Source organism: Mytilinidion resinicola (assembly GCF_010093595.1).
Source record: "Mytilinidion resinicola strain CBS 304.34 unplaced genomic scaffold BDZ99scaffold_3, whole genome shotgun sequence".
Taxonomy (NCBI): Eukaryota; Fungi; Ascomycota; class Dothideomycetes; order Mytilinidiales; family Mytilinidiaceae; genus Mytilinidion; species Mytilinidion resinicola.
In genome coordinates this window covers 461656-483316 of record NW_022985439.1, presented here as the reverse complement: position 1 = coordinate 483316, position 21661 = coordinate 461656, and the positions used below count along the sequence as shown (strand labels likewise).

At 48.2% G+C, this 21661-nt stretch overlaps 6 protein-coding genes across 6 annotated transcripts; 2 read left to right on the top strand and 4 right to left on the bottom strand.

Annotated features, from left to right (window-relative positions):
* Positions 1–544: 544 nt before the first annotated feature.
* BDZ99DRAFT_181285 (uncharacterized protein) lies at positions 545–2272 on the bottom strand. Its single transcript, XM_033713057.1, has one exon. The coding sequence runs from the start codon at positions 1997–1999 to the stop codon at positions 734–736; it is 1266 nt and encodes a 421-aa protein (XP_033581604.1). The 5' UTR covers positions 2000–2272; the 3' UTR covers positions 545–733.
* BDZ99DRAFT_181284 (acid protease) lies at positions 2273–4452 on the bottom strand. The gene has a single exon (XM_033713056.1). The coding sequence runs from the start codon at positions 4295–4297 to the stop codon at positions 2546–2548; it is 1752 nt and encodes a 583-aa protein (XP_033581603.1). The 5' UTR covers positions 4298–4452; the 3' UTR covers positions 2273–2545.
* A 3979-nt stretch (positions 4453–8431) lies between these two features.
* BDZ99DRAFT_485283 (uncharacterized protein) lies at positions 8432–9550 on the bottom strand (the record flags this gene model as incomplete). Its single annotated transcript, XM_033722698.1, has 5 exons — positions 8432–8450; positions 8599–8901; positions 8941–9296; positions 9358–9425; positions 9508–9550. 5 exons carry the CDS (start codon positions 9548–9550, stop codon positions 8432–8434), a joined length of 789 nt encoding a protein of 262 aa, XP_033581602.1.
* A 1336-nt stretch (positions 9551–10886) lies between these two features.
* On the top strand, positions 10887–12580 carry BDZ99DRAFT_377948 (GPI transamidase component PIG-S; the record flags this gene model as incomplete). The annotated part of the gene is made up of 2 exons (XM_033715087.1): positions 10887–11072; positions 11120–12580. The coding sequence occupies 2 exons, from the start codon at positions 10887–10889 to the stop codon at positions 12578–12580; spliced, it is 1647 nt and encodes a 548-aa protein (XP_033581601.1).
* A 1255-nt stretch (positions 12581–13835) lies between these two features.
* On the bottom strand, positions 13836–16309 carry BDZ99DRAFT_181253 (DNA-directed polymeras-like protein kappa). The gene is made up of 4 exons (XM_033713055.1): positions 16193–16309; positions 16023–16132; positions 15827–15974; positions 13836–15772 (listed from the first exon to the last, which is right to left on the bottom strand). Exons 3-4 carry the CDS (start codon positions 15971–15973, stop codon positions 13994–13996), a joined length of 1926 nt encoding a protein of 641 aa, XP_033581600.1. The 5' UTR covers position 15974; positions 16023–16132; positions 16193–16309; the 3' UTR covers positions 13836–13993.
* Positions 16310–16652: 343 nt separating this feature from the next.
* Positions 16653–19051, top strand: BDZ99DRAFT_566595 (uncharacterized protein; the record flags this gene model as incomplete). The annotated part of the gene is made up of 1 exon (XM_033727599.1): positions 16653–19051. The coding sequence occupies one exon, from the start codon at positions 16653–16655 to the stop codon at positions 18699–18701; it is 2049 nt and encodes a 682-aa protein (XP_033581599.1). The 3' UTR covers positions 18702–19051.
* Between the last annotated feature and the right edge of the window lie 2610 nt (positions 19052–21661).

Below are 21661 nucleotides of genomic sequence, written 5' to 3'. Positions count from 1 at the left end.
ACACCTTACAATATTGCTGAGCTACAGGAGCAGACGGCCTTGCTAAGGCGCTATCTCAGGCAGGGCGCGCAATGCCCACCAAGTCCAACAGAACGAGTCCTTGACCAGCTTGCTAAGGGGTGCGAAATAGCGATGTTAGATGTTGCCCTGCTTCGAAGCGAAGTTGACATGCTACGCATGGAAAACAAGCGCCAGAAACAAAAGAGGGCCAAGAAGCGCAAATATATAGCTAGAGAGGGTCTTCTAAATGCAGCAGTAGGGGCCTCTCGTGCACAAGCTGCCCGCATAGAGGCAGCAGAGGGGGCAGCAGCGGCAGCGGCCGAGCGACCGCAGCGTGCAAAACCTAGGTGCAGCATGTGCGAATCGACTGAACACAACGCACGTACGTGCCCTAGACGGCAGGCAACTAGCTAGTAGATAGCTACACTAAATACAATTGTTCGTTGTTGTGTAATTCCTGATTTTGTGGTCGCGATTTCAGTGGGGTGGCCCACTAGCTTGCATGGCCCACTAGCTTGCCGACTACGTTATAGGTGTTCGTCGTGCTGACAAAGTCACCCCGATCCAGCTGTCCTTTAGTGTATTTTCGCTGTCACTGAATGGATACAAGACAAAAGAGGAACTTTATTTTTCATTGACTGGTTCACTACTCTTACATTTGTATCGTTCATTAAAGAGAGCGTTAGCAACGCTACTATAGTTGCTCAATTCCATATTCCTCCATCCAGCGCCTCTAGTGGCGCACCCTCTTGTTGATTTCCTCTGCTGCAAGTGATGCTTTGCGTTTCGAACGTGACGCGCTTTCGAGTGGCGACGCATGAGAGAGCTCGTCATATTGGGAGGTTTTTCGAGACCTTGTCGCTGATGAGCTTCCGGTCGACGCACGTTTCGATGCCTTTGCCTCTTTGAAAACTGGGAGGGCTATACGAGGAGCGTATGTGTTTGGCTTGTAGTCTTTCCCTCCCTTGCTCTTGTCTCTGTTGAATTCCTTGACGACCGAGTCAAGATCAAATAACCCCTTATTGTACTTCGTGAAACTTTCCAAATTTTCGAACCTCCCCTCACGAAGAGACGGCAGCTTGAAGCGCGATCCGGAATCGTATAGACTGAGTTGAGGCTGCTCAGTCGCTGGAGCGCTGGTTCTGATCACTCGTCCTTCTTCAAGTTGCGTAAACCTTGCTCGCTCTTTGCCTTTTGCACTGGGTGTCGCGACCTCCGTAGCTTTGCCTTTCCCTTTGCCTTGATCCGCCGTTCTATCAGCGCGAGAACCAGCGCCGTTCTGGCGGAGATCCGCATCAATCCAGTCGGACTCCACCTTGGCCATGTATATCGTCTCGCCGAAGGGCAGGATAGCGGGCATGTCTGCGTGCCAGATTTCCGGTTCGTTTGGTGCGTCTTTATCACGTCCGTACTCCCATACTTTTGTGCGAATGCCGACGTCCTCGCGACGTCTATCGTGGGGACGCGTTGCTGCACTCGGGTCGCCTTGAGCTGGCTTTGGTTTCGAGGCTGTCGTGCTCGTACGGGATCCTGGCACGACTTGGGTAGATGATACGGCAGCTTGGTGGTGGGGTTTGGTAGGTAAGTCTTCAGGCTCCCGAGCTAATCCGCGATACCTTCCCACCTCCTCAACACTGGAAGAGTCGCTTTCACTTGTTTCACTTAGCCGGCCTGGATGGACAGCTATTGGCTCTGTGCGCTCCAAAGCTCTAATTTGTCGTTTATGCCCCTCCACCTGCGCTCTGACCTGATTATACAAACGACGATCGAACGAAAGACCTTCTACAGGGTATCTTCTCAGGATGAATCTCTCAATGAGATCAAGGCGTCGCTCAAATTGTCGAGACGAGTGTACATTTTGGTTTGCGAGATACTGGTTGGCTTGTGCAAGGCACTCATTAGGGTCTGGATGTTCTGAAAACTCCTTTTCGCGTCCTTCCACAGGGCCTAGATACGCACGGCTGAGGCGCCGGCCATGATCAGATACCCTAGGAGGCATTTTAATGGACGAGGCTCAAACGGCAAAGCTAGCGGTGTAAAAAGTGATATTGATTGCGGGCTGGGGATCGGGCTGCGCGATTGAGATGGGACTTTGATAATGGTTGAGAGGTATGATGTTCCAATGGTCTGCGAACCGAGCACTCAGCTTCCAAGGGTGAGTGAGTAGAAGAAGGCTGTCACCGTGCTGAAATAGATCGAGGTTGGTGGGTTTGCGATACTTCCTTTCGCGCAACAACAAAGGAATGCTGCAAGCGAACGTCTTCCTGGCCGCAAACGGACGAAAACGTGTTGAGAAGAACATCATGTATTGATGCGGCTTCTTTGTTATACTAGCAGTCCAGGCCGATATGTGCCCGGAATGAATGGCGATAAAGAAACCTTTGTTGTTCGCCGCAGTTGATCAATGCTGTGATATGGAATTATCAATTACGATGTGGACAGGTGGAGCGGATGCAGCAAATGTGCTCAGAGGCGTGACCCCAATGATCTCACAAGCAGCGAACAAGAAAACTACTTCTTAGCCTAAAAAGATTTCTCCGGCGACTCAGGATTTCGGTGATTTCTTTCGTGATAGCTGCGGCGTTGGCGGCGTGATTACTGTCGAAATTCCCACAGGCCTTCGTCCAAGATCGAGCGAGTTTCCTACTTCCGCCACATTAGATCCTTCCAGCTCTGGCATATTAACATCTTCAGCCGGCATTTCATGGAGGATTGTCGTATCACCGTCGACTTCGGCGATCTTGATGTGCTCGTGACCAGAAGAAAGTTCAGTATTCCCGTGCGAGTCGCCTCCAATCTCATGCCTCTCCCCGCTATCAATCTCAATTTTGGGACCTTTATCACCGCTTATAGCTTGAGTGTCTTCACCCTCGAGTTCAGCGCGCTTCCTATGTATATCGGCGGCCAGACGCTTCTTGCGGCGGTACATGAAGAATACGGCAATGGAAACGATGCAGACGATGGCGACGGCCCCAATAGCAATACCTGCGATAGTACTTGTCGATAAGGTACTACTATTGTCTTTTCCTGTATTTTGTGGTCCAGTGGTATTGGTAGTTGCAACCTCAGGGAAGATGGGAACAATGTTCTGAGCTACACTTGAGGCAGGATAAAGTGCCTGGGAGAGGCTGAAGGTGTCTCGGTCGTAGTTGGCAGAAATATATGCGCTCTGGAGGAACGTACGGCCGAGAAGATACTGAGATTCATTCTGGGCCCTTTTAAGCGGAAAGTATAGCGAAGTCGAGTTGATAAAAGGCGGCTTCGCCGTTTGATAGAAGTTCCAATAAGGTAAGACGATTGACACAGAGTCACCTGTCACCTGAGGACCCACCTTGAAGGTGATATTTGGGTTCTTTGCAAGCAAAGCATCATGTGTCGTATCGTTCATCAGATACAACTCAGTCTTATTATCCCATACCAGGCCAAAGGCGTCTTCGAAGAGTTTGCAGGCTTCCAAGGGGAGCCATATGTGTGCGATGAGGGTGTCGATATAGGCAATAATGCCTGATTTCAAGAGCGGGGTGCTGATGAGATCTGTGGTGATGGCCTGGATAGCAACTTGGAAGTCTAATGAGATGTCGGCGCCGAATGGGAACGTGACGTTGTTTGCCACGAACCTAGTGGAATCGTACCCTCCAATGGTAAGACTTCCGAACACTTTGGGAGATAGATTGTTTGAGCCCGCTGTGTAGGACCAGGAGGTGCTCGGAATAGGCGTGCTCATGTTCTTCAGACTCTGCATCAGGCTGGGTTGAGGGTCATTGAAGTCGGTGAAGTTCATGGGTCGGGGATTCAACGAGAGACTTCCAACGTAGAAGCTTTCAGTGTATATTCCGGCGACGACCTGATGGGTGAGCGAAGGAAGGCCGTCTCCTTGCCAACCAAGCTGGATAGTTTCGAAGCCATACAAGCCGACTCCGGTAAGTCCCACGGGCGCTTCGACGAAAGTTGAAAGTTCGAATGATCCGTGCTGGTCCCAAGTACTGGACTGGTTCCTTCGGTAATAGTAACCGCGATCGTCCTCACAGGTCTCAGCCTTGTCGGTGCATGTTGACAGTGCTTCAGGCACAATAAGCCAAGTTGACGACTGGTCCAATGCCGGCAGCAGGCGAACCTGTTGGGCGGGAGTTCCAACTTGAACGCGAAATGTGGACCAGCTTCCATCATCTCCATCCCAGTACTGGCTTGGAGGGATGCTGATGGGCTTTCCCAGTGTTGTTAAGTTCGCAACGCCGCGGGCAAAAGAGGCAAACGAACAGAACAGGCCCAGCAGCAGCGGAGCAGCTGCATGCGCCATAGTGCAAGCTCAGAACGAAGGACGGAGAGAAACGAAGGAGAGGTTGACAGACGCGACGCAAAGATTCATTGCCGTGCTTCGCAAGATAGTGAGAGAGAAAAGAGGAGGGCGCACATGCAGGCAGAGACACTGTACCTCCACGAACGACCCATCACCTGGTCTCGGCGCGTATTGGGAGCTGGAGTCGAATTTGATTAAGAAGCAGGGGAGGGTGGACACATTGGCTGGTGGTGCGAGGGACGCTGGCAGTACTGTCCAACCAGAGCACGCCGTGGATATTGAGGTGCGACGTTGGCACTAAAAAGCCCGTGCTTTCGGGGTCAGGGCCAAAAGAGTGATATGGGCCATGCTATCCCCCGTCAGCAATACCATCCACGGCAATTTCCTTTCTACATGACGGTGGGTTGAGTGCGTTCGACTTCTCATTTCCCTGGGATGCAGGAGTTTCATGTTTCAGCCGCCAAATGGTGCACCATGGTGCACCAGGTCCCGCCCCAGCCGCCAGCCATAGGATCATTAAGCCAGAGCGCTGCGCTCAGGCCACACTCCATCTGCCAGGCTCCATGGCGCTGGCCCGGAGAGCTGTCAGGCTTCCAGAAAATGTCTCTTCTCAATGTACATGAATCAGAGAACCTAAGCAGTGCTACCACCGCGATTTCACGGGAGCTTCAGTCACGTGACCATATTTTGGATAGCGGCTTCAACTTTGATTAGTTAGATTTGATCACGTGGCTGGATCTCACGTGAAATCGCTCTCCACTCTGATGAGATGCTGCTAGAATTTATCTCAGGAACCTCAAAGACCCTCGGAGAGAAATTCCCTCAGACACTCTAAAATTGTGGATTACGTGAAAACTTCTGCCAAGTCCTGCAAACTTCTGAGCCAATCAGCGGCTACAGCCGCCACACGATTGTGGCCCCGCAATTTCTGCGAACTCCTGGGCCAATAGGCGGCTAGTGCTGCCCTACCCCTGTACGCCGCAGGCGTTAGCGCTTGCGCTATTTTTCCAGCCAATTACAGAGCGCCGAGGGGATTCCTCTCCGAGGGTCTGAGGGAAAATGGGCGCGTTTGTAAGGGCCGGTGCAGTTGCCTCATAACAAAACCTGTGGTGTTGCTTCAAGCCTATATATCGCCCCCTAATACACCACTAATTGCCTCGCCGATACCTCCATTCAAAAGCCTGTTACCTGTTCTATACAATACATCCGCAATAGAGTCCAGCCTTGCCCGTTTTTCTATTGCAATGGCCCGATCAACTGGAAAGCAACGCGGCAGAAGCGAATCGATGCGTTGGCAACGGCTTAAGCACGTTGACATTCATCATCTCTGGCTGCGCCAGTAAGTACAACGGCACGAGATTGAAATCAAATAGACCCTTACGGCCGCGATGATTGCAGACGGCTTCACCAAGGCACTAGACCGCCAAAAGCACGAGAAATTCGTTGCACAGATTAGACTTGTGGACACCAAGCACCACATCGCATACAACACCACGGCTACGGCCACTGCCTAGCTACAGCTACGGCTACGGCTACGTCCTAGCACCTGCTACTGGCTAGCATTTGCTATCAAATTAACTATTTCTTATTACTTCTCGTTTTCTTATACAGCTTGTAGCTTCGCTACCGTTTCGCTACAATCGCCTTACTAAATAATAATACTACCCTCCTACAACCTAACCTCTATATTACAGAACCCCTTAGCATGTTACCTAAGTTCCTAAGAGGTGGTGGACCAGTCTAAGGGCAAGTACAAGCATATACGGGTGTATTTTAACCCGCCTACACATCCACATCAGCTGCTGGGAGCCTAAAATCGGTCGCACCGGCCGCTAACTGGCTAGGAAAGCGCATTATAGGTTGTAGGAGGATATTATTATTCAATAAGGCGGTTGTAATAGGGTAGGAGATGCGCTTCTAGAAGTTTAGTATATAATAGAGTTATAGTAGTTGTATATAGTCGCTATGTTAATAGGAGCTGGTAATTCCGACCGGCTTCGAAAACGCGTATACAAACTTTAACGCTATACTTTGCCCCCTAATACACGGGTTAGCTGGCTATATTATTTAGATTGCGGTAGAAAAAGGGGGCGGGTAATTTGACACCCCCTTTCGAGTAGCCGCACACCCCTTTTCGAGTAACCACACACCCCCCCTCTTTTGGCGCTTCACCGCCTTCTAATTGGCTTGGAGAACTGCTCCGGAGCTTCCGATTTGCTCGCTTAATTTGCTTATTAATTCCGAATGCTCTCTCCAAATGCGGCCTTGGTTACAATTAATTACATCCTTTTCCTCTCCCTCCACAACACACTCACTATGGCCCTCCAGCCGCCACGGCTGGCGTACTACGCTACAACAGAGGAAGCGCATATTGCTCTACAAGCGCACGCATTAGCGCAGGGCTACGGCCTAGCAAAATACCGTAGTAAACCAGACAGAGTGGACATACAAGCATACCTCCAGGACGCATGCCGACAGCTCCGCCGCCAGCACCGCCTATTTCTGTAGTCCCTCGTCCAGCTCCTGTCACTCGGAATGCCTATTAGTCGACAGCTACACCGGTTAATCTTTCTCGTATTAATCCAGCCCTTCTTAGGCCTACAGCTGCATCTACAGCAGCACCTCTACGGCAGCACCTACAGCAGCACCTACGGCAGCACCTATAGCAGTACCTACGGCAGAACCTATAGCAACGCATACAGCAGCGCATACAGCAGCGCATACAGCAGCGTATACAGCAGCGCCTACGGCTACACCTACGGCTGCACCTGCAGCTAAGAAGCGCGGCCGGCCGCCTGGTGCAAAGGATAAGGTACCACAGAAAAGGGCACTTTAGAGGAAAGATAGTACTCAGCATACAACTTAGCCTATGCCTCAGCCTCAGCCTCATCCTCAAGCACAGAGGCTTAGCCGAAAGGAGCTTCTACATCAGTTTGCAGCGTATAATAAGGAAATCGAGGGGTATATTAATCAGGGTGAAGAGTAGGTGTAGGCGGCGATGCTAGGGGGCCAGGCTTAATGCAAAGGAGCTGTAATAAGGTAAAGTTTTAACAGGTTTGGCATGCTATTAGGCACGTAGGCACTTCTAGAATAGAATTCCATTCTATACTTATACTTAGACTTAGACTACGTAAGCTCGTACGTGAGCTTGTACCTAAGGCTATACGTAAGTGTCACGGTATCGACCGCGACACCCTACCTACCGAAATTCTGCCGCAGATTGCTACAACTCCAGCAATCTGCACCGGCCTACTACCGTTGGCCGGCCTCCTGCCCTGCCTACCCTGCTCCGCTCCCGTCTCGCTTCCGCTTCCTATCCTGTCCCGCTCCAGCCACCTACCGGCTGCCCCCTTTTCCTATCACCTGATCTGGTAAGGACCTCGCGTACACGCGTGCCACGCGCCGAAACGGCATAGAGGCCGTACGCCACGCGCTCGGCCACGCCCTTATATCCGGTGGCCCGTCTCCCGTCTTCCTGTTCCTTACACAACGTCTTGATTCTCCACGTAGCATTGTACATAGCACCTAATCAACGCTCCTCTTTGAGCCCTCGACCTCTCGCGTGTAGCGCTATCGTGACAGTAAGGCTATACAAATCGGCATAGCTATATAGCTGTACAGAAGCTCGTGTATAGCATCACGTACGGCCTTGCGTATAGCATCACGTGTAGAGAGACGTAAAGGTGAATGCTCGGAGCTTCCTCCGCACTGCTATAAGCCAATTAGAAGGCGGTGAAGCGCCAAGAGAGGGGGGGTGTGTGGTTACTCGAAAAGGGGTGTGCGGCTACTCGAAAGGGGGTGTTAAATTACCCGCCCCCTAGAAAAATGGACTACAACTAATTTGCATTAATAACTAAGACTGTACCTAATAAAGTGACCTTGCTACCTGTGTATAAAGTTAACACGCGTTGAAGTTTCTGACCTGCTTACACCAAACACGCGCCCATTTAAGCTCAGACGCTTCATAGAGGAATTTTGGGGGGGGCAGGGGTGTGGCAGGGGTGTGGCAGGGGGGTAAGGGGTAGCGCGGGGCCCTATTGGCTCAGGAGTTCACAGGAGTTGGCAGAAGTGGGGCTGTAGCAATGCAGTGGGGCCGGTGGGGCTAGCACCGCCTCAAAATTCTCTGTGAAGCGTCTAAGGTCCCTGAGATAAGCTAGAATTAGGATTTAGCAAAGTCAAATTTCATGGTTTCTTGCAGATTTTCGAAAGCCATGCCATAGCACCTATACACTGCCTGCTTTTATGCCATCCAGTCCCCTCGCTTCATTCCTGGACCTCTGGATTCCGTTTCCTCATCTAACGTCGGTCTTTCAGTTCTAAGCAACCAGAATACCCATTTCTCCAGCGGCCTAAACAATAGCATCGCCTCGTTTATTCTCCACCCCATGGCAGGAACTGTAGCGCCAATTATCGCATCTAGGACGAAATGATTTGCCGTGGCAATGATAGTAACGAACATCAACAGCGGCCACAGGGGCGAAAACCACCTCACCCACCTATGTGGGGAGAAACGAGACAAGCAGGTGCCGATGAACAGCGCGGTGCCGAAATGAAGACTGGGCATCGCGGCAATAGTCAGCTGGAAGCGGTTTTGGGTCCATGCGCTTTAGGTTTCCGAGTGGAGGACATCTTTGAAGCCGTACTCCGGTGGAAGTAGTCTTGGTGGCATGCAACGCCAGCAAGTTATCATAATGAAGGCGATCATGTTGTTAATCGCGATCGTACGGCGAATGCTTTGAAAGAGGGCCGGGGGGAGCACGGTGAAGCAATAAACCACGAATGCAGCTCCCACAACAATGTGAGAATAGTATACCTTCCCAAGTACCGTCATAAGATAAGGCCGGCTGTGAAGGATATAGGACTGAACACGGAGCTCGAAGTTAATGCCCCACCTTTCTTCCTGAGAAAGCACGTGCAAAGCATGCACACGGGCGAGGGAGAAAACATAGTCGTCTTCTCGAATGATATATGCAGAGTATGCACGTGCAAGTTGATACGACTTATAATTGAAAGCGTCAGCTCAGCTCACACAGCGATTTGACGATACTTTGGGAGGATACTCCTCTAGTTGATCGTCGGCGGCGGTTGATGAGGGCTCCGACGGCGAAGATGACGGTGATTGCTGCAGCTAAGTCAGTGATTTCTAAGCTTAGGGATGATGCGTAAGACTTGCCGCCAGGCTCGATAAAGTCCCCTGATGGCCATGCTACCTGTGACTGAAGGATAGGGGCAGGAACGCCAATTTGTAGTCATGCTGTGGATAGGTGGACGTGGCCAAGGCGCTATCTCATCATGAAGGAAGATGCTGGCATATTTGATAGTGTTGAGTTGCGTAGGGAGCTTTCGTATGCTCTCGTCGATACGATAGGTGCGACCCGAGAGTGACGAGGCAGACGGAGTGGGTCCCTGATTCCGCCAGCTTCCGTTTGTCCCATGTAGGAGATGACGACTAACTTGAAAGGCCACAATACAGTTTCGATCAGAAGCAAATCGGTCTTAGTCCGTAGCGACTACATACGCATGGGCATTGGCAGAAAGCATCGATGAGGCTGAACGGTCATCGGCCTCGTCTGTTGAAGCTAGGTAAGGCCTTGAAAGTAGATACCAAGACAATGAAAACAACATGACTTGAGACTCGACTCGAGAGAAACTGGAATCAGTTCTTACCGTACACGTCTCTGGAGAACTCCGGAAAGGTTCTGCGCCATTAGCAGGACCATAGAGAAGTCCACCTGCATTGCGGTCGCGGGGCTTTTCAGCTATAAGATAAGATGCTCTTGTCAACGCATTGAGCGAATAGCACGCGCCCGCCGCAATACCTGGATCTATGGGTGCCAGTAGATGACGCAGGCCCAAAGGTAAGAATAATTGGCGTCGTGAATCATTTCAGCGCTCCACGACGTCGATCGTCACATTGACTGCCCTCCTATGTGCGAAACTGACCTCGTAATCTTGGATCGGAACCTTATAAGAGCTGACGCGTCTCATTGTGTACTTCGAAAACGCGGAAGTATTATTGCAATAGGATAAACGAGTGTGTCCTGATGGAGGCGGCACCCAGGCACCGAAGGAGTAGAGTAGTGAAAGGGAAAGCGATATTTTCGTCGCTCATCCCATTGTTCCTAGCCTTTTCTCTCCCGGAATAGCACCACAGCCTCCTCCAAGCTGTAAGGAGATAGAGGCTCTCCTCTCTTTCCCTTGTAAACAATGTGGTGGTCGACGGAAGCCTCATCGGCCCCGGCTCCTCCTGTACCTAGGCTAGCGCCATTGAAGCTCGTACATAGTAGACCTCCGCACACTGGGCATGAAAGAAGTGGCACACTCATCAAGCACTCTGTCTCACGTGTACACCTGTCTGCCACTGTCTGGGGTACTTCAACGATTTTCTACATAGTCCAAGGCGAAGGGGGTCTATCTCATTTCAATTCCTGAAAGCTCTCTAAGGCACCCCAAGCAGTGGCAGACAGCTTGTTCTGGAATTAGTGTGCCACCTTTTCCATGCCCCGCGTGCCCGGCTCCTCCAGCTATAGCCCCATAGCTCGCAGACCTCCGATACATTCCCGCAACTTAGACAACGTGCCCTTTCCATATGGCCGCCACTGCGAACTTACAGCCATGGCCTGAGGGCAAGGACGCAATCTTGACGCGGCGGCTCGTAATCCTATCCTTCTGGGCCATTGTCCTGTGTCTCGGACTGCCAGTATGGTGGAAGACTACGGCCATCTACCGCGCGGATCTCCCTCTTCAGGTTATGAATGACTGGGCTGAGGGCAAGGTTGGTCCTCTTTATGCACTACGCGAATGCTACTGACACTCTTCCAGACATGTCGACCCGTATTCCCTCTGCGCATTGCCTTTGAAGCACCCGCGCTGCCTCTTCAAGATGCACAACACCTCCTTCGCACGACGCAGCACGCTCTAGACGACCTCAACGAGTTCTCCGCCCATCACTTGCGCCTGATGCCTGCCGGCTCTTCGGTGGCAGCGAACACATCACACGATTCACAGAGCAGGGCTGTCCAGGACGGTGTGCTTCACAACGTGCAGGATGAAGATGTTGCAATGCTCATTAGGCTGGTTCCTGGGGAGTCTGGATCCACACCGCGTGCTGAGCTTCAGTCCTATTCACCGACTTTGGAAGTATACTACACGTCGAATCAGATTCCGTCATCTTCGTCCACTTCCTCACCCCTGGCTACCTTCATTGCGCACGAATTGCAGAAGATATTTGCGGAGGAACAGGCCTCGCTCGCGTACTTACTATCAACTAGCTCGACTGCACACAACTCAAAGATGAAATCACTATCCCCGGAAACCGCATCCGCTCTGGAGAGGCAGTCGACGAGAGCCTTCAAATATGCTCCTACATATCATCTAACATTCTCACTTTTCAGCCCTACGGCATCGCCGTCCGAGTGGGAAATAGAATCTGCGCTCCAAGAATACATATCTCCTTTGCTCCAGTCGCTTTCCTCGATTAGCAACTTCACCGTCGATACCCAGGTTCAGCTCTATGCAACCTTTTCTCCGTCAATCCACCACCCAGAGTACGATGCTCCGAGCAATTCGTGGACTCTGCGCAAGGAAGACTTGAGTGGTTTCATAAACGCTGCGGAGTGGCCGCTGAGCCCAAGCATAGGTGCTGGACCAACTGTAAATTTCGTTCTCTATGTCCCGGATCCTAGCCAGTCACCGCTCCTTGTCAAAGAAAATGGAGGAAACAGCTGGCTCGTGCCGCAATGGGGCGGAGTCCTGATTCTTAACCCAGAAGCATCACATCAAAACAGCGAAACCACCAGAATTCTCACGCAAGAGTCTTTACGGCCCGCGATGCTGACCTTTTCGAATCAGCTGTTTTCATTGCTCGGACTACCTCAGACTCCATCGTCCCTCCCTTTGCGTCTTTCGACTCTCAAGAGAGTTCGCGCAGCAGCCCTACTTTTCTCCGCATCCTCTACGCTCGGGGCACTAGCACGACTCACGAAAGCTCTACCCTCCATTTCAATACCGGACACTGTGGCTAAATCCGTCGACCAAACTATCATCCATCTCCATGATGCGTGCAGCGACCTTCGTGCTGGGAAGTTTCATGGTGCTTTGGAGCATGCCAGAATTGCCGAAGCCGAGGCCGAGAAAGCTTTTTTTGAGCGATCCATGGTTGGCCAGGTGTACTTCCCAGATGAGCACAAAGTCGCTGTATACTTACCATTGCTTGGTCCAGTCGCCGTTCCCTTGGTACTGGCGGGATTGAAAGAACTGAAAAGTTTCCGGTCAAGAAGTTGAGCGACAAAGAGTAGTTGCTCTTTGCTTCATGTCACATGCGACGGCCCGTTTCGGATCAATGCTTGGTGAAAGTATTATGTCCCGAAAGACGAGCCGTTGCTAATGTCGACCGTCTGCCGATTGATTCTCCGAGGCTTTGTGCCATGGACTGTCCGATGCGTTTGGGCATTCCACACAATCAGAGCTTCAGTTTGTTGTACCTCGCGAAATCAGCCAATTGCTCTACGGAATATTGAGCATACGCTAATTATGATTGGCCGAGCTGCAGGCAGCTACTAGGCAGCAATGCGAGAATTCAACACAATTTGCTCGCAACTAGCTGTGAGATCATTGGAATGTACCGAGATACTCTCAAGAGATACTATGATCAAATCCTAATCAAAACTGCCTGTTTCCCTCGCTTATCGTGCTAGCGTTATTCTACAGCAGGAGTCCCTTCCTCTCCCAAGAGATGCCATGAATGTAGCGAGGGCAGGCGCATTCTACTCTCTAAGATGTAGTGATATTTCATGCTGCTGCTATACTTCACGCGCGATTTATATTCAAGACGCGTAAAATCGACCATTCACGTCCTCACGCTTATTGCTTTGGCGTGGTCTCTGAGGACAGTCAAACTCTATAGTAAAATCTAGTCTTCGGGTCTTCGTCTGGATCCAACGCACACAACTTTTCTAGTAAACACCGTAGTCGGGTTGCCAATCGGGTCTTTCCCTTTCAAAATCTTGATGCTAATGGCAACGTGGATTTTACATTGCAGAATGGAAGCTCCCGGAAGCCTGATAGCGACAAAGTTTCTAGCAGAGCTTTGGTGGCTGAAACATCAGCAGAAAGGTCATCGGATTACGACAAGGCTAGTGACGATAGTCCACGAATAGAAGTGTGGGCTGTTGGAGGACCGACACTGATGTGGATGCCCCGGCCCATAGGATAGCCTATTCGCACCACTTTACGGTGAATAGCACGACGAATTCGAAGGCGTCATCAACAAGACCGCAAGGGGAAGCGAGAAGCGAACAAGTCGTAGGCGCGACTATAGTCACGAGGTTACGCGAAAGAGAAAACGATGCCGAAAGTCAGAAATGGTTTATGAACATTTGAAAATTTTCTGTTCAACGGGTATCAATGTTTTGGATGTACCGTTACAAGAATGTACCTTTGTACTACTGTGCTACCGTGATTTTCCGAGAGTCCGTTACGTGACATAACTCGGTTGGCAAATTTCTTTAGCTCGAGTCACGTGAGGGAATATCCTCAAAAATCACGGTGGTAAGATAGGGTAGTTGATAAATGTAAGGTCCTTACGACGAGGTTGAGACACGCAAGCATGTGAGATACCCGTAAGAAATCATTGCTCGAGGCTTATCGACGTGGCTATCATTGATTCAACTATCCTACATACCCACTGGCACCACATCAAGAGAAGAACGGCCTGCGTTTTATAGACTGGGTTGCCGTCCGAGGACGACCACGTTTGCGCTTCCCAGAGGTGAGTCTCGAGAAAGCCCTTGATTGGGGTTTCGCCAGTGTGTGGGGTATTGGAGATGTAGATTTGACAGCGTCCTTGATGGTTCCTCGAGAGAGACAGAAATCGATGTGGGAGTTGAAAGCCTTGTCCTCGGCAAGCTGGTTTAAGCCGCAAACTGGACATTCCCATTTCTCCTGCTCTACCTCAGCTTGGTCCAAGGTAGGAGGAGGCGATGATATGCGAGGTAAACCATGATGGACGTCGCTTGAATCTTTGATGCGGTCTAGTTGAGGGAGTCTTTGGTACTCCTGGCTCAATTCCTCCAAGTCATTCATCTCGTCTGAAAGCTCTCGGCGAGCAGCTTCTTCAAACTCTGCTTCTGGCCACACCTCCCATTCTCCATCGCCCTCTGGTTTCAAGATGCCAGGCCCAGAGGTAGCTTCTCCGCTTCTAGAAGAAGTAGTACGTTTATTCAGGCCAAAAAAGTCAATGCCGGCCTTCTTAGTGCTTAGGATGTGGGTTACCCGAAGACCCATGAGTCTCAGTTTCATGCCCGGAAACTCTTTCTCTAGTTTCGCCAACATCGGTAAAGCGTATTTGTATAGGTCGCTGGCAATGTGAACGGCCTTGGGTGGGGCAACCTGCCTAGTCAAAACTTCATACGTGTGCAGTTTGACTTTCAATACTAAGGTACGGCCTTTGTACTGAGTGCGCTCAAGGTCTTTTTCTAATTCTTCAGCAATATGCCTTAACTTTTCACGTAGCTCTGTCTTTCCGCTCATTTCCCGAAAGGTCGACTCGGTCCCAACGCTTTTTCGCTCATACTCTTCAGCAGGCTGAATACTAGTACGTCCAAGGCCTAGATAGCATTGCATCAAGAAATGGGCTGCTTTCTCTCCAAACAATTTGGACAAGTAGGCACGGTGCGCATAGATGTCACCACAGGTCTTTATCCCTATTGCATCCAACTCTCGCTCGAACACTCGCCCTATGCCGTTGACTTTTCGAGTGGGCAAAGCCTTCATGAACTCAAGAATAGTTGATCTGTCGCTCGCGATCCGAAACTGGCCGTTTGGTTTGTTCCTATTGGACGCGATCTTAGCCAGTTTTGCGTTTGCTGCGATTCCTGCGGATACGGTTATGCGGGTTTTCTGGTGGACCTCCGCGCGAAGCTGAGCAACCGCCTCCTCGGGCGCAATGCTATTTTCGTTGCAGTAGTTTGTGATATTGAGATAGGCCTCGTCGATGCTAGCACTTTCGAATCGAGGGTCGTATTCGGCAATGATAGCGCGCACTTCTTCTGCCTTTGCCGTGTACTTTTCGAAATTAAGAGGCAAACAGACCAACTGCGGACAGAGCTTCATGGCCACGAAGCCGGCCATGCCGCTTCTGCAGCCAAACTTGCGGGCATGGTAGTTGCAAGTGGTCAGGACGCCTTTGCCCACAGCCATGGGCACATCACGCAGCTCGGGCCTATCCAGTTCTTCCACGGCGGCATAGAATGCATCGCAATCGATGTGCACCACCGTCTGTGTCAGATCACGGCCAAGCTCCAGCTCAGTGATATAGTCGTCGGCGCGCCGCTGGTCAGAGGCAAGGTCGAGGCGCTCGACCTGGCGCTTTCGAGCGAGTATACGGTTGATCTTTTCGGTCAGGTTGCGGTCTTTCGCCTCTTCGTTGTTGAAGAATTTGGAGCCTTTGGAGGCGTTGTATATGATATTCGATACCTACAGCCATTAGTGTCAGTTGGCTGTGTATATCTGAGGCACTGGATGGAGCACCTTTTGCTGGTCTACGCTGTCCTGGCCAGCTTTCGTGAGAGAGGGACCAAGTAGGTGATATTTCAGCGTGTCGTGCTCGTGGCTATCTGGAGAAGGCGTCGCTTCACCTGGATTGGAAACGGCATGTTCATGGGTATCGGAGTTCATGCTGGTGTGATTTAGACGCAGACATGGGAAGATTGGCGGTGTTGCTTGCGGATGAGATCCCTCGGTCGGTCGCTGAGAACGCGTATCCCAGCATCCAGTCACGAACTCACGTTTCTCAACGCAGGGGCCTGTAAACCAAGTTGAACTACTTCGTATGCACTGGTAGCGCTGGTATTAGCTAGCACTCTAAAGCATCTTACCTAGGAAGTGTTCTCTTACCGCTGGTTAACGAAACTCGCTTGTTAGACAATCCATCTGTGTAAACTGGTTTACCGCTGTCTGACCTGGCTCAATACATATTTAGAACTGTGAGTGGTGCGGGATTGAACAGTCCTGCCTCTGCGAAGTTGTAAGTGAGGTTAGCCTTTAGTCCGTTTACGAGCCCCCTATCACCAACACCCACGGTGCCACCCTGCCATCAATAAATCACCCCACAGCTTGCTTCCACAAGTTGAATTTCACCGCAAGGACTTTGTCCATATCCACTGTACTCTAACTCGCCGCCAGTCCCTACTTTCCACGACTCCCGCACTGCCTCCTCCCACGCCTGCCACCGCCTAAAATCATCGGGGCTCTGTTTTGTTTCACCGCCTCGCGCAATTCGTCAACAACCCACCACAGTCCTCGACAAACATCATGCGCGCCTTCGTGCACCTTCTTGCAACTCTCTAGCCCCAAGATGCCCACAGACAGACACCATGCTAACAATACTCGGCCGCTGATGCCGACGCTGGCTTCCAACCGCACCGCCAAAACTCCCAAAACTCCACGACTCGCTCCCTCTTCAGCTTCTGCCCAAAGCAATGCCAGCCAGACACGGCGACCAGACCGCAGCGATGCACCGGGCTACACACCGAGAGACACTGTTCCACGAGACGACCTGTCCACGCCCGTTAAGGCCTTTCTAAACAACAATATCACACCCCGCTCTTCGTCGAGAAAATCCCGCGTGGGGACAAACAGTACTCAATCAACTCCCAGTGGCACTCCATCAGGCACGCCTACGACTTCTCGGCCTGTATCTACTACTGGCGGGCTCGATACCAGGGGCCAGGGAAACGCACTCAATGGGCTTGGCATATACGGCTCGTCTGGTTGTAGGCCGAAGAACCTGGTCAATGGAGGCTCTGGGCCTCAAAATGGAGCCCTCGCACGATCGCCAGCCTCGTACGGTTCTGATAGTAGCGGACCCCGCGAGAATTCGCCCATGTTCTTCCACGCCTTGGACTCGAGGTTGCAGGATTCAAATCCAGCCCAGAAAAAATCGGCAGCTTTCTTCTATGCGAACGGGATAGAGGATGAGCGTTCTCCTCGTCTTAGCAGAGGGCCGTCACCGCCGCTCTCTGCAATTGAGAGAGCACGCTCACAGCCTCAGTCAGACATCAAGAGTCACTCCCCGATCCTCACGCCGCCTTTGACAACTGTTCCTGAAGCAACTTCGTATCCAAACCCAGCACATAACCTTCCTTCATTACGACCACCATCGCCGTCGAAGGAGAGTATACACTTATCATACAGAAAAGGCGCTTCACAAGTGATCCGCCCGTCCATATCTCAGAGACCTTCTGAGCTGTCCATTCTGCCTGCCCATTCATATTTAGGGAGCCCTGGTGTCCGAGAATCTGACAATGAGCGGGCCTCACGCCGAAGATCCAGTGCTGAATCGTCATCAGTACGCATCGGCCATGCTAAAAGTGCAAGTCTTTCATCTATTGACTCTGGCACCCCAATAAAGAAAGCATTCCAAGCACATATCGACTCAGGCTCCTCGCCATCGCCTAGTCCACTCCAAAGAGAGGCTGGATCAGTGAGCAATGGATCTAGGCCAGATAACATGGTTTCTGGATCCACGCCCCCCAGAGAAGACTTGTCCGGCTTCCCTCTATCCTTGCCTCAGAGCCCTACAAAATCAAACCTGGGCCAAAGCGCGCTCCAGCATATGAATGAGCTTGCTGCAAATGCACGGCGAGAGCGCAAAGTCCTAGACTTGGAGATAAGCAATTCATCGCTACTCGCAATCAACCGTCAACTAGAGCGCGAGGTCCGGAGACAGAAGGCCGAACTCCGTCGGTTCCGTAGGCTGAGCCGTGCCGGTCGCTTTTCATCTGACACCAATCGCTCATCTTTGGGCGAATTGTCGACAATCGCCGACGATGACAGTGACGCTTGTTCAGACACTCAAGAACAAGACCTTGTGGAAGAACATGAGCATAACGAAGAGGACACCAGTGATTCATCCTTCGACGAGGAGGCTCTCAGTCCTACCGCGCTTGCCGATCGAGATGCATACTACAGAGAGAAAGACGAGAAAAGACTTCAGCTGGACCTTTCGAGGCATCGCGAATTGCTCGTAGACAGCCAGAAGATGAACCAAAGCCTGAAACGATGCTTGGGATGGACCGAAGAGCTAATCAATGAGGGAAAGAAGGCACTTGAGTATAAGGTTCGAGTCAGCGACGTCAAATTGGGTGGGCGTGTCCTGAGCTCCGAGGAACAGGCGCAAACCGAGGCTGGCGAAGACATCGTGCAGGGAGGGACTTTACTAAGTGCATGGACACTACCGGATCGATCGGTATCTGTATCTGACCGCGTTTCAATGTCATCCAGCCGCACAGACAGAGACAGTGGCGTTGAGCTTGAAGGTTCAAACCAGACAGGAGATTATGGATATAATAACCAGGGCGATGTTTCAGCGAATTCCGAGGCTGCCCTCGACCACGGCCATTGAGGAGAATCCCTGGAGGACGAAGATTCATACCGCAGAATAAGTAGCTGCCATATACCCCTATTTCTTTTGTGATCATATTTTGGGAGGAAGGATCCTGAAGGCGTTTGGAGAGCTGTTTGTCCAAGAGCGCATCTTTACGGACTGGAAGGAGTTGGTGTCGACTGTTAAGTCTGGTTGTTCAAGTGTCGGCCGCATCTCCTCCTATCGTTCTTTTTTTTCCCTTATAACGAAACGGCGCTAGGCCAACCAGGATAGACTTTCCCAACTGCTGCCAATTGTCCGCACTTGTATTATATATAGGAGATACCCTAAGAATTCCCATCTGTTTACTTATTTAAAAACATGCACTTATTTGCGAATAATATATTAAATAAAACTTATTACCTTAAAATAGTAACTTAGCTTAGCTATTTATCTAAAAGAATTTAGAGCGGGATATATAGCGTAGAATAAAAGTATAGTAGGGGCCCTAAATAAAGTATAATAAAGAATAATTAGGTTTTCTTATAAGTAGCTTATATATTAACGTAGTTTACTAGTAAATAGGCCACCCTAATTTTTAGTGCAATTTAGATAATTTAGTACTTTAGTATTTTTAATAGCTATGGATTATTTTAGGCTATAACTAAAGATATATATAGGTATATAGTTAATAATATTTTAGCTATCTACTTAGGCCGGCTACCTAAATAAGCTATACTTCTAAGCTTGCTTTTTTCCTACTAATAGCAGATTTTTCTACTTTATAGCTTAACTATTTATATACTAAATATAATACTAAATAGCTTAAATAACTTAGAGCTTTTTTAAAAAAAAAAATTTAGCTTATTTTTAATATATACTGCTAAGGGCCCGGTTTATTACTTTATAAAGCCTATAAAATTTTCTAGATATTATACTCTACCTTAAAGGCTTATAATAAGGGTAGATAATTTACCTAGGCCTACTAGTAGTTATAATAATATCTATTAGTTTAGAAAGAAAATACTTTTATTAAATATATTTTTTATATAGCAGCCTAGTTTTAGCTAATTATAATTATATACTTAAAAGGCTTAGCTAAAAGTATACTTTAAAAAAAGGAAGATTTTAACCTTTTTAGCTATAACTAGTATAAAAACTTCCTTTAGCGCTATTTAAAAATTAAGCTAAAGCTTACTTATAACTATAATTAATTAAGAAAGGATATTATAAAGTACTAAAAGCTAGAAAAGTAGTTTTCTTTATATTAAAAAACTATAATAAAGTATAGGATTTTATATAAAAATTAATATAATATAAATAAAAAGGGCTTTAAAAAGGGAGTAGAAAATAGTATAAAAGTTATATAAAAAAAATTAATAGATAAAGTAGTAGTATAGAAGTTTCCTTTAAAAGTTTCTACTATACTAAAAACGCTATAGCGTATACTAAATATTAGCCTACGCTATAAACAGTCTAGCCCCTTTCTATATAGGCCTAGCGCTAACGAAAATCCGCTATATTAATACTAAAAAACTCCTTTATTATTTTTATGCTCTACTTAATTCTTATTTACTACTATACTATATATAATAACGCTATAAAGGCGCAAGCCCTTATATTTAAGGCTATAAATATTTTTTTTAACTAAATTACTGCTATTACTAGTATATTAAAGTATATAATTTAGAACGTTTAGAAAAAGGCTATAAATTGCGGCTAGAACCCCTAATAATTGCTTAAAGTTTTTAATATATACGTGTAAAATACACTTTACTCTAGCCGGCTAACTATATAAACCTAAAAAAAAATTGCAAAAATAGAAAAGTTAGTTACTAAAAGTAAAGCTAAAAGGGAATTAAATACTTACTAGCTTATAAAAAAGGTAGAAATCTTAGCTATAACTATATAGCGTATTTTTCGCCGCTACTTTAATATGCGGAAGATAAAACCTATATAAAAACCTAGGCTATAGAAGTAGATAAAGTAGGAATAATTATAGTAGTACCTTAACTATTAATACTAAATTTTTAAAAACTAGAAGAATATTATCTAGAGTAATAAAACGGCTTTTATAGTTAGCTAGCGCTATAAAGAATATTATATCTAGCGTTAGTTAAATAAATAGTTCTTGCGTATAATAATATAAGAATACTAGAAAAAATACTTAGAGTTTATATTCTAGAGCTGCTTTTTTTATAATTGTAAGGGCCCTTACTATATTTAGTACCTAGAAATAAAGGCTAAACGCGCTATAGTAGATAAAGATTTTACTAAGCTTAATAAAACTATTAAACCTATTACACGGGCAGAGTAGAAGCTAGAAAATCCTCTATCGCGCCTTAGAGCAACACGTAACCGCCTAGGTAGAAAGCTGAAGTAGCAGTTTATATAGAATACTAGAAAGTTTATAAAAGGTAGTAGAACAGGCGTTAATTAGTATTGCTATAAAAAGAAGATTTTAGAAAAAAGCTTATCCTATTTACCTAGCGCTGCGCGCGCGATTAATAGGGTATAATTATATAGGAAGATTATACTCCTGCGCATATATATTATTATTAAGCAACTGTCTACGCCGCTACTAAGGTCTAATAACTTCTCTAGGTTGTAAATTCCCTAGATTTTAACGCGATAGAGCCTGCCTAGCTTTACCTTAAGCGTATAACTATAAAAAAGGGCGCGCTAAAATCTAGGGTATAAAAAGATAAGCAGTAGCGGCAGAGCTGGAAAAATATAGAGTAATAGCGCTACTAGGCCTAGATTTAACGGATTCTATAATATATTTAAAAAATAATTAGGCTTAAGGGCGGTAATAAGTATAGAAAGGGCGCTATAGAAAAAACTTACTATTTAAAGCGCCTAGACGACTAGGCAGATGTTAATAATAATAATAACAACGATAATAATAATAATAACAACAATAATAATAATAACAATAATAATAATAATAATAATAATAATAATAATAATAATAATAATAATAATAATAATAATAATAA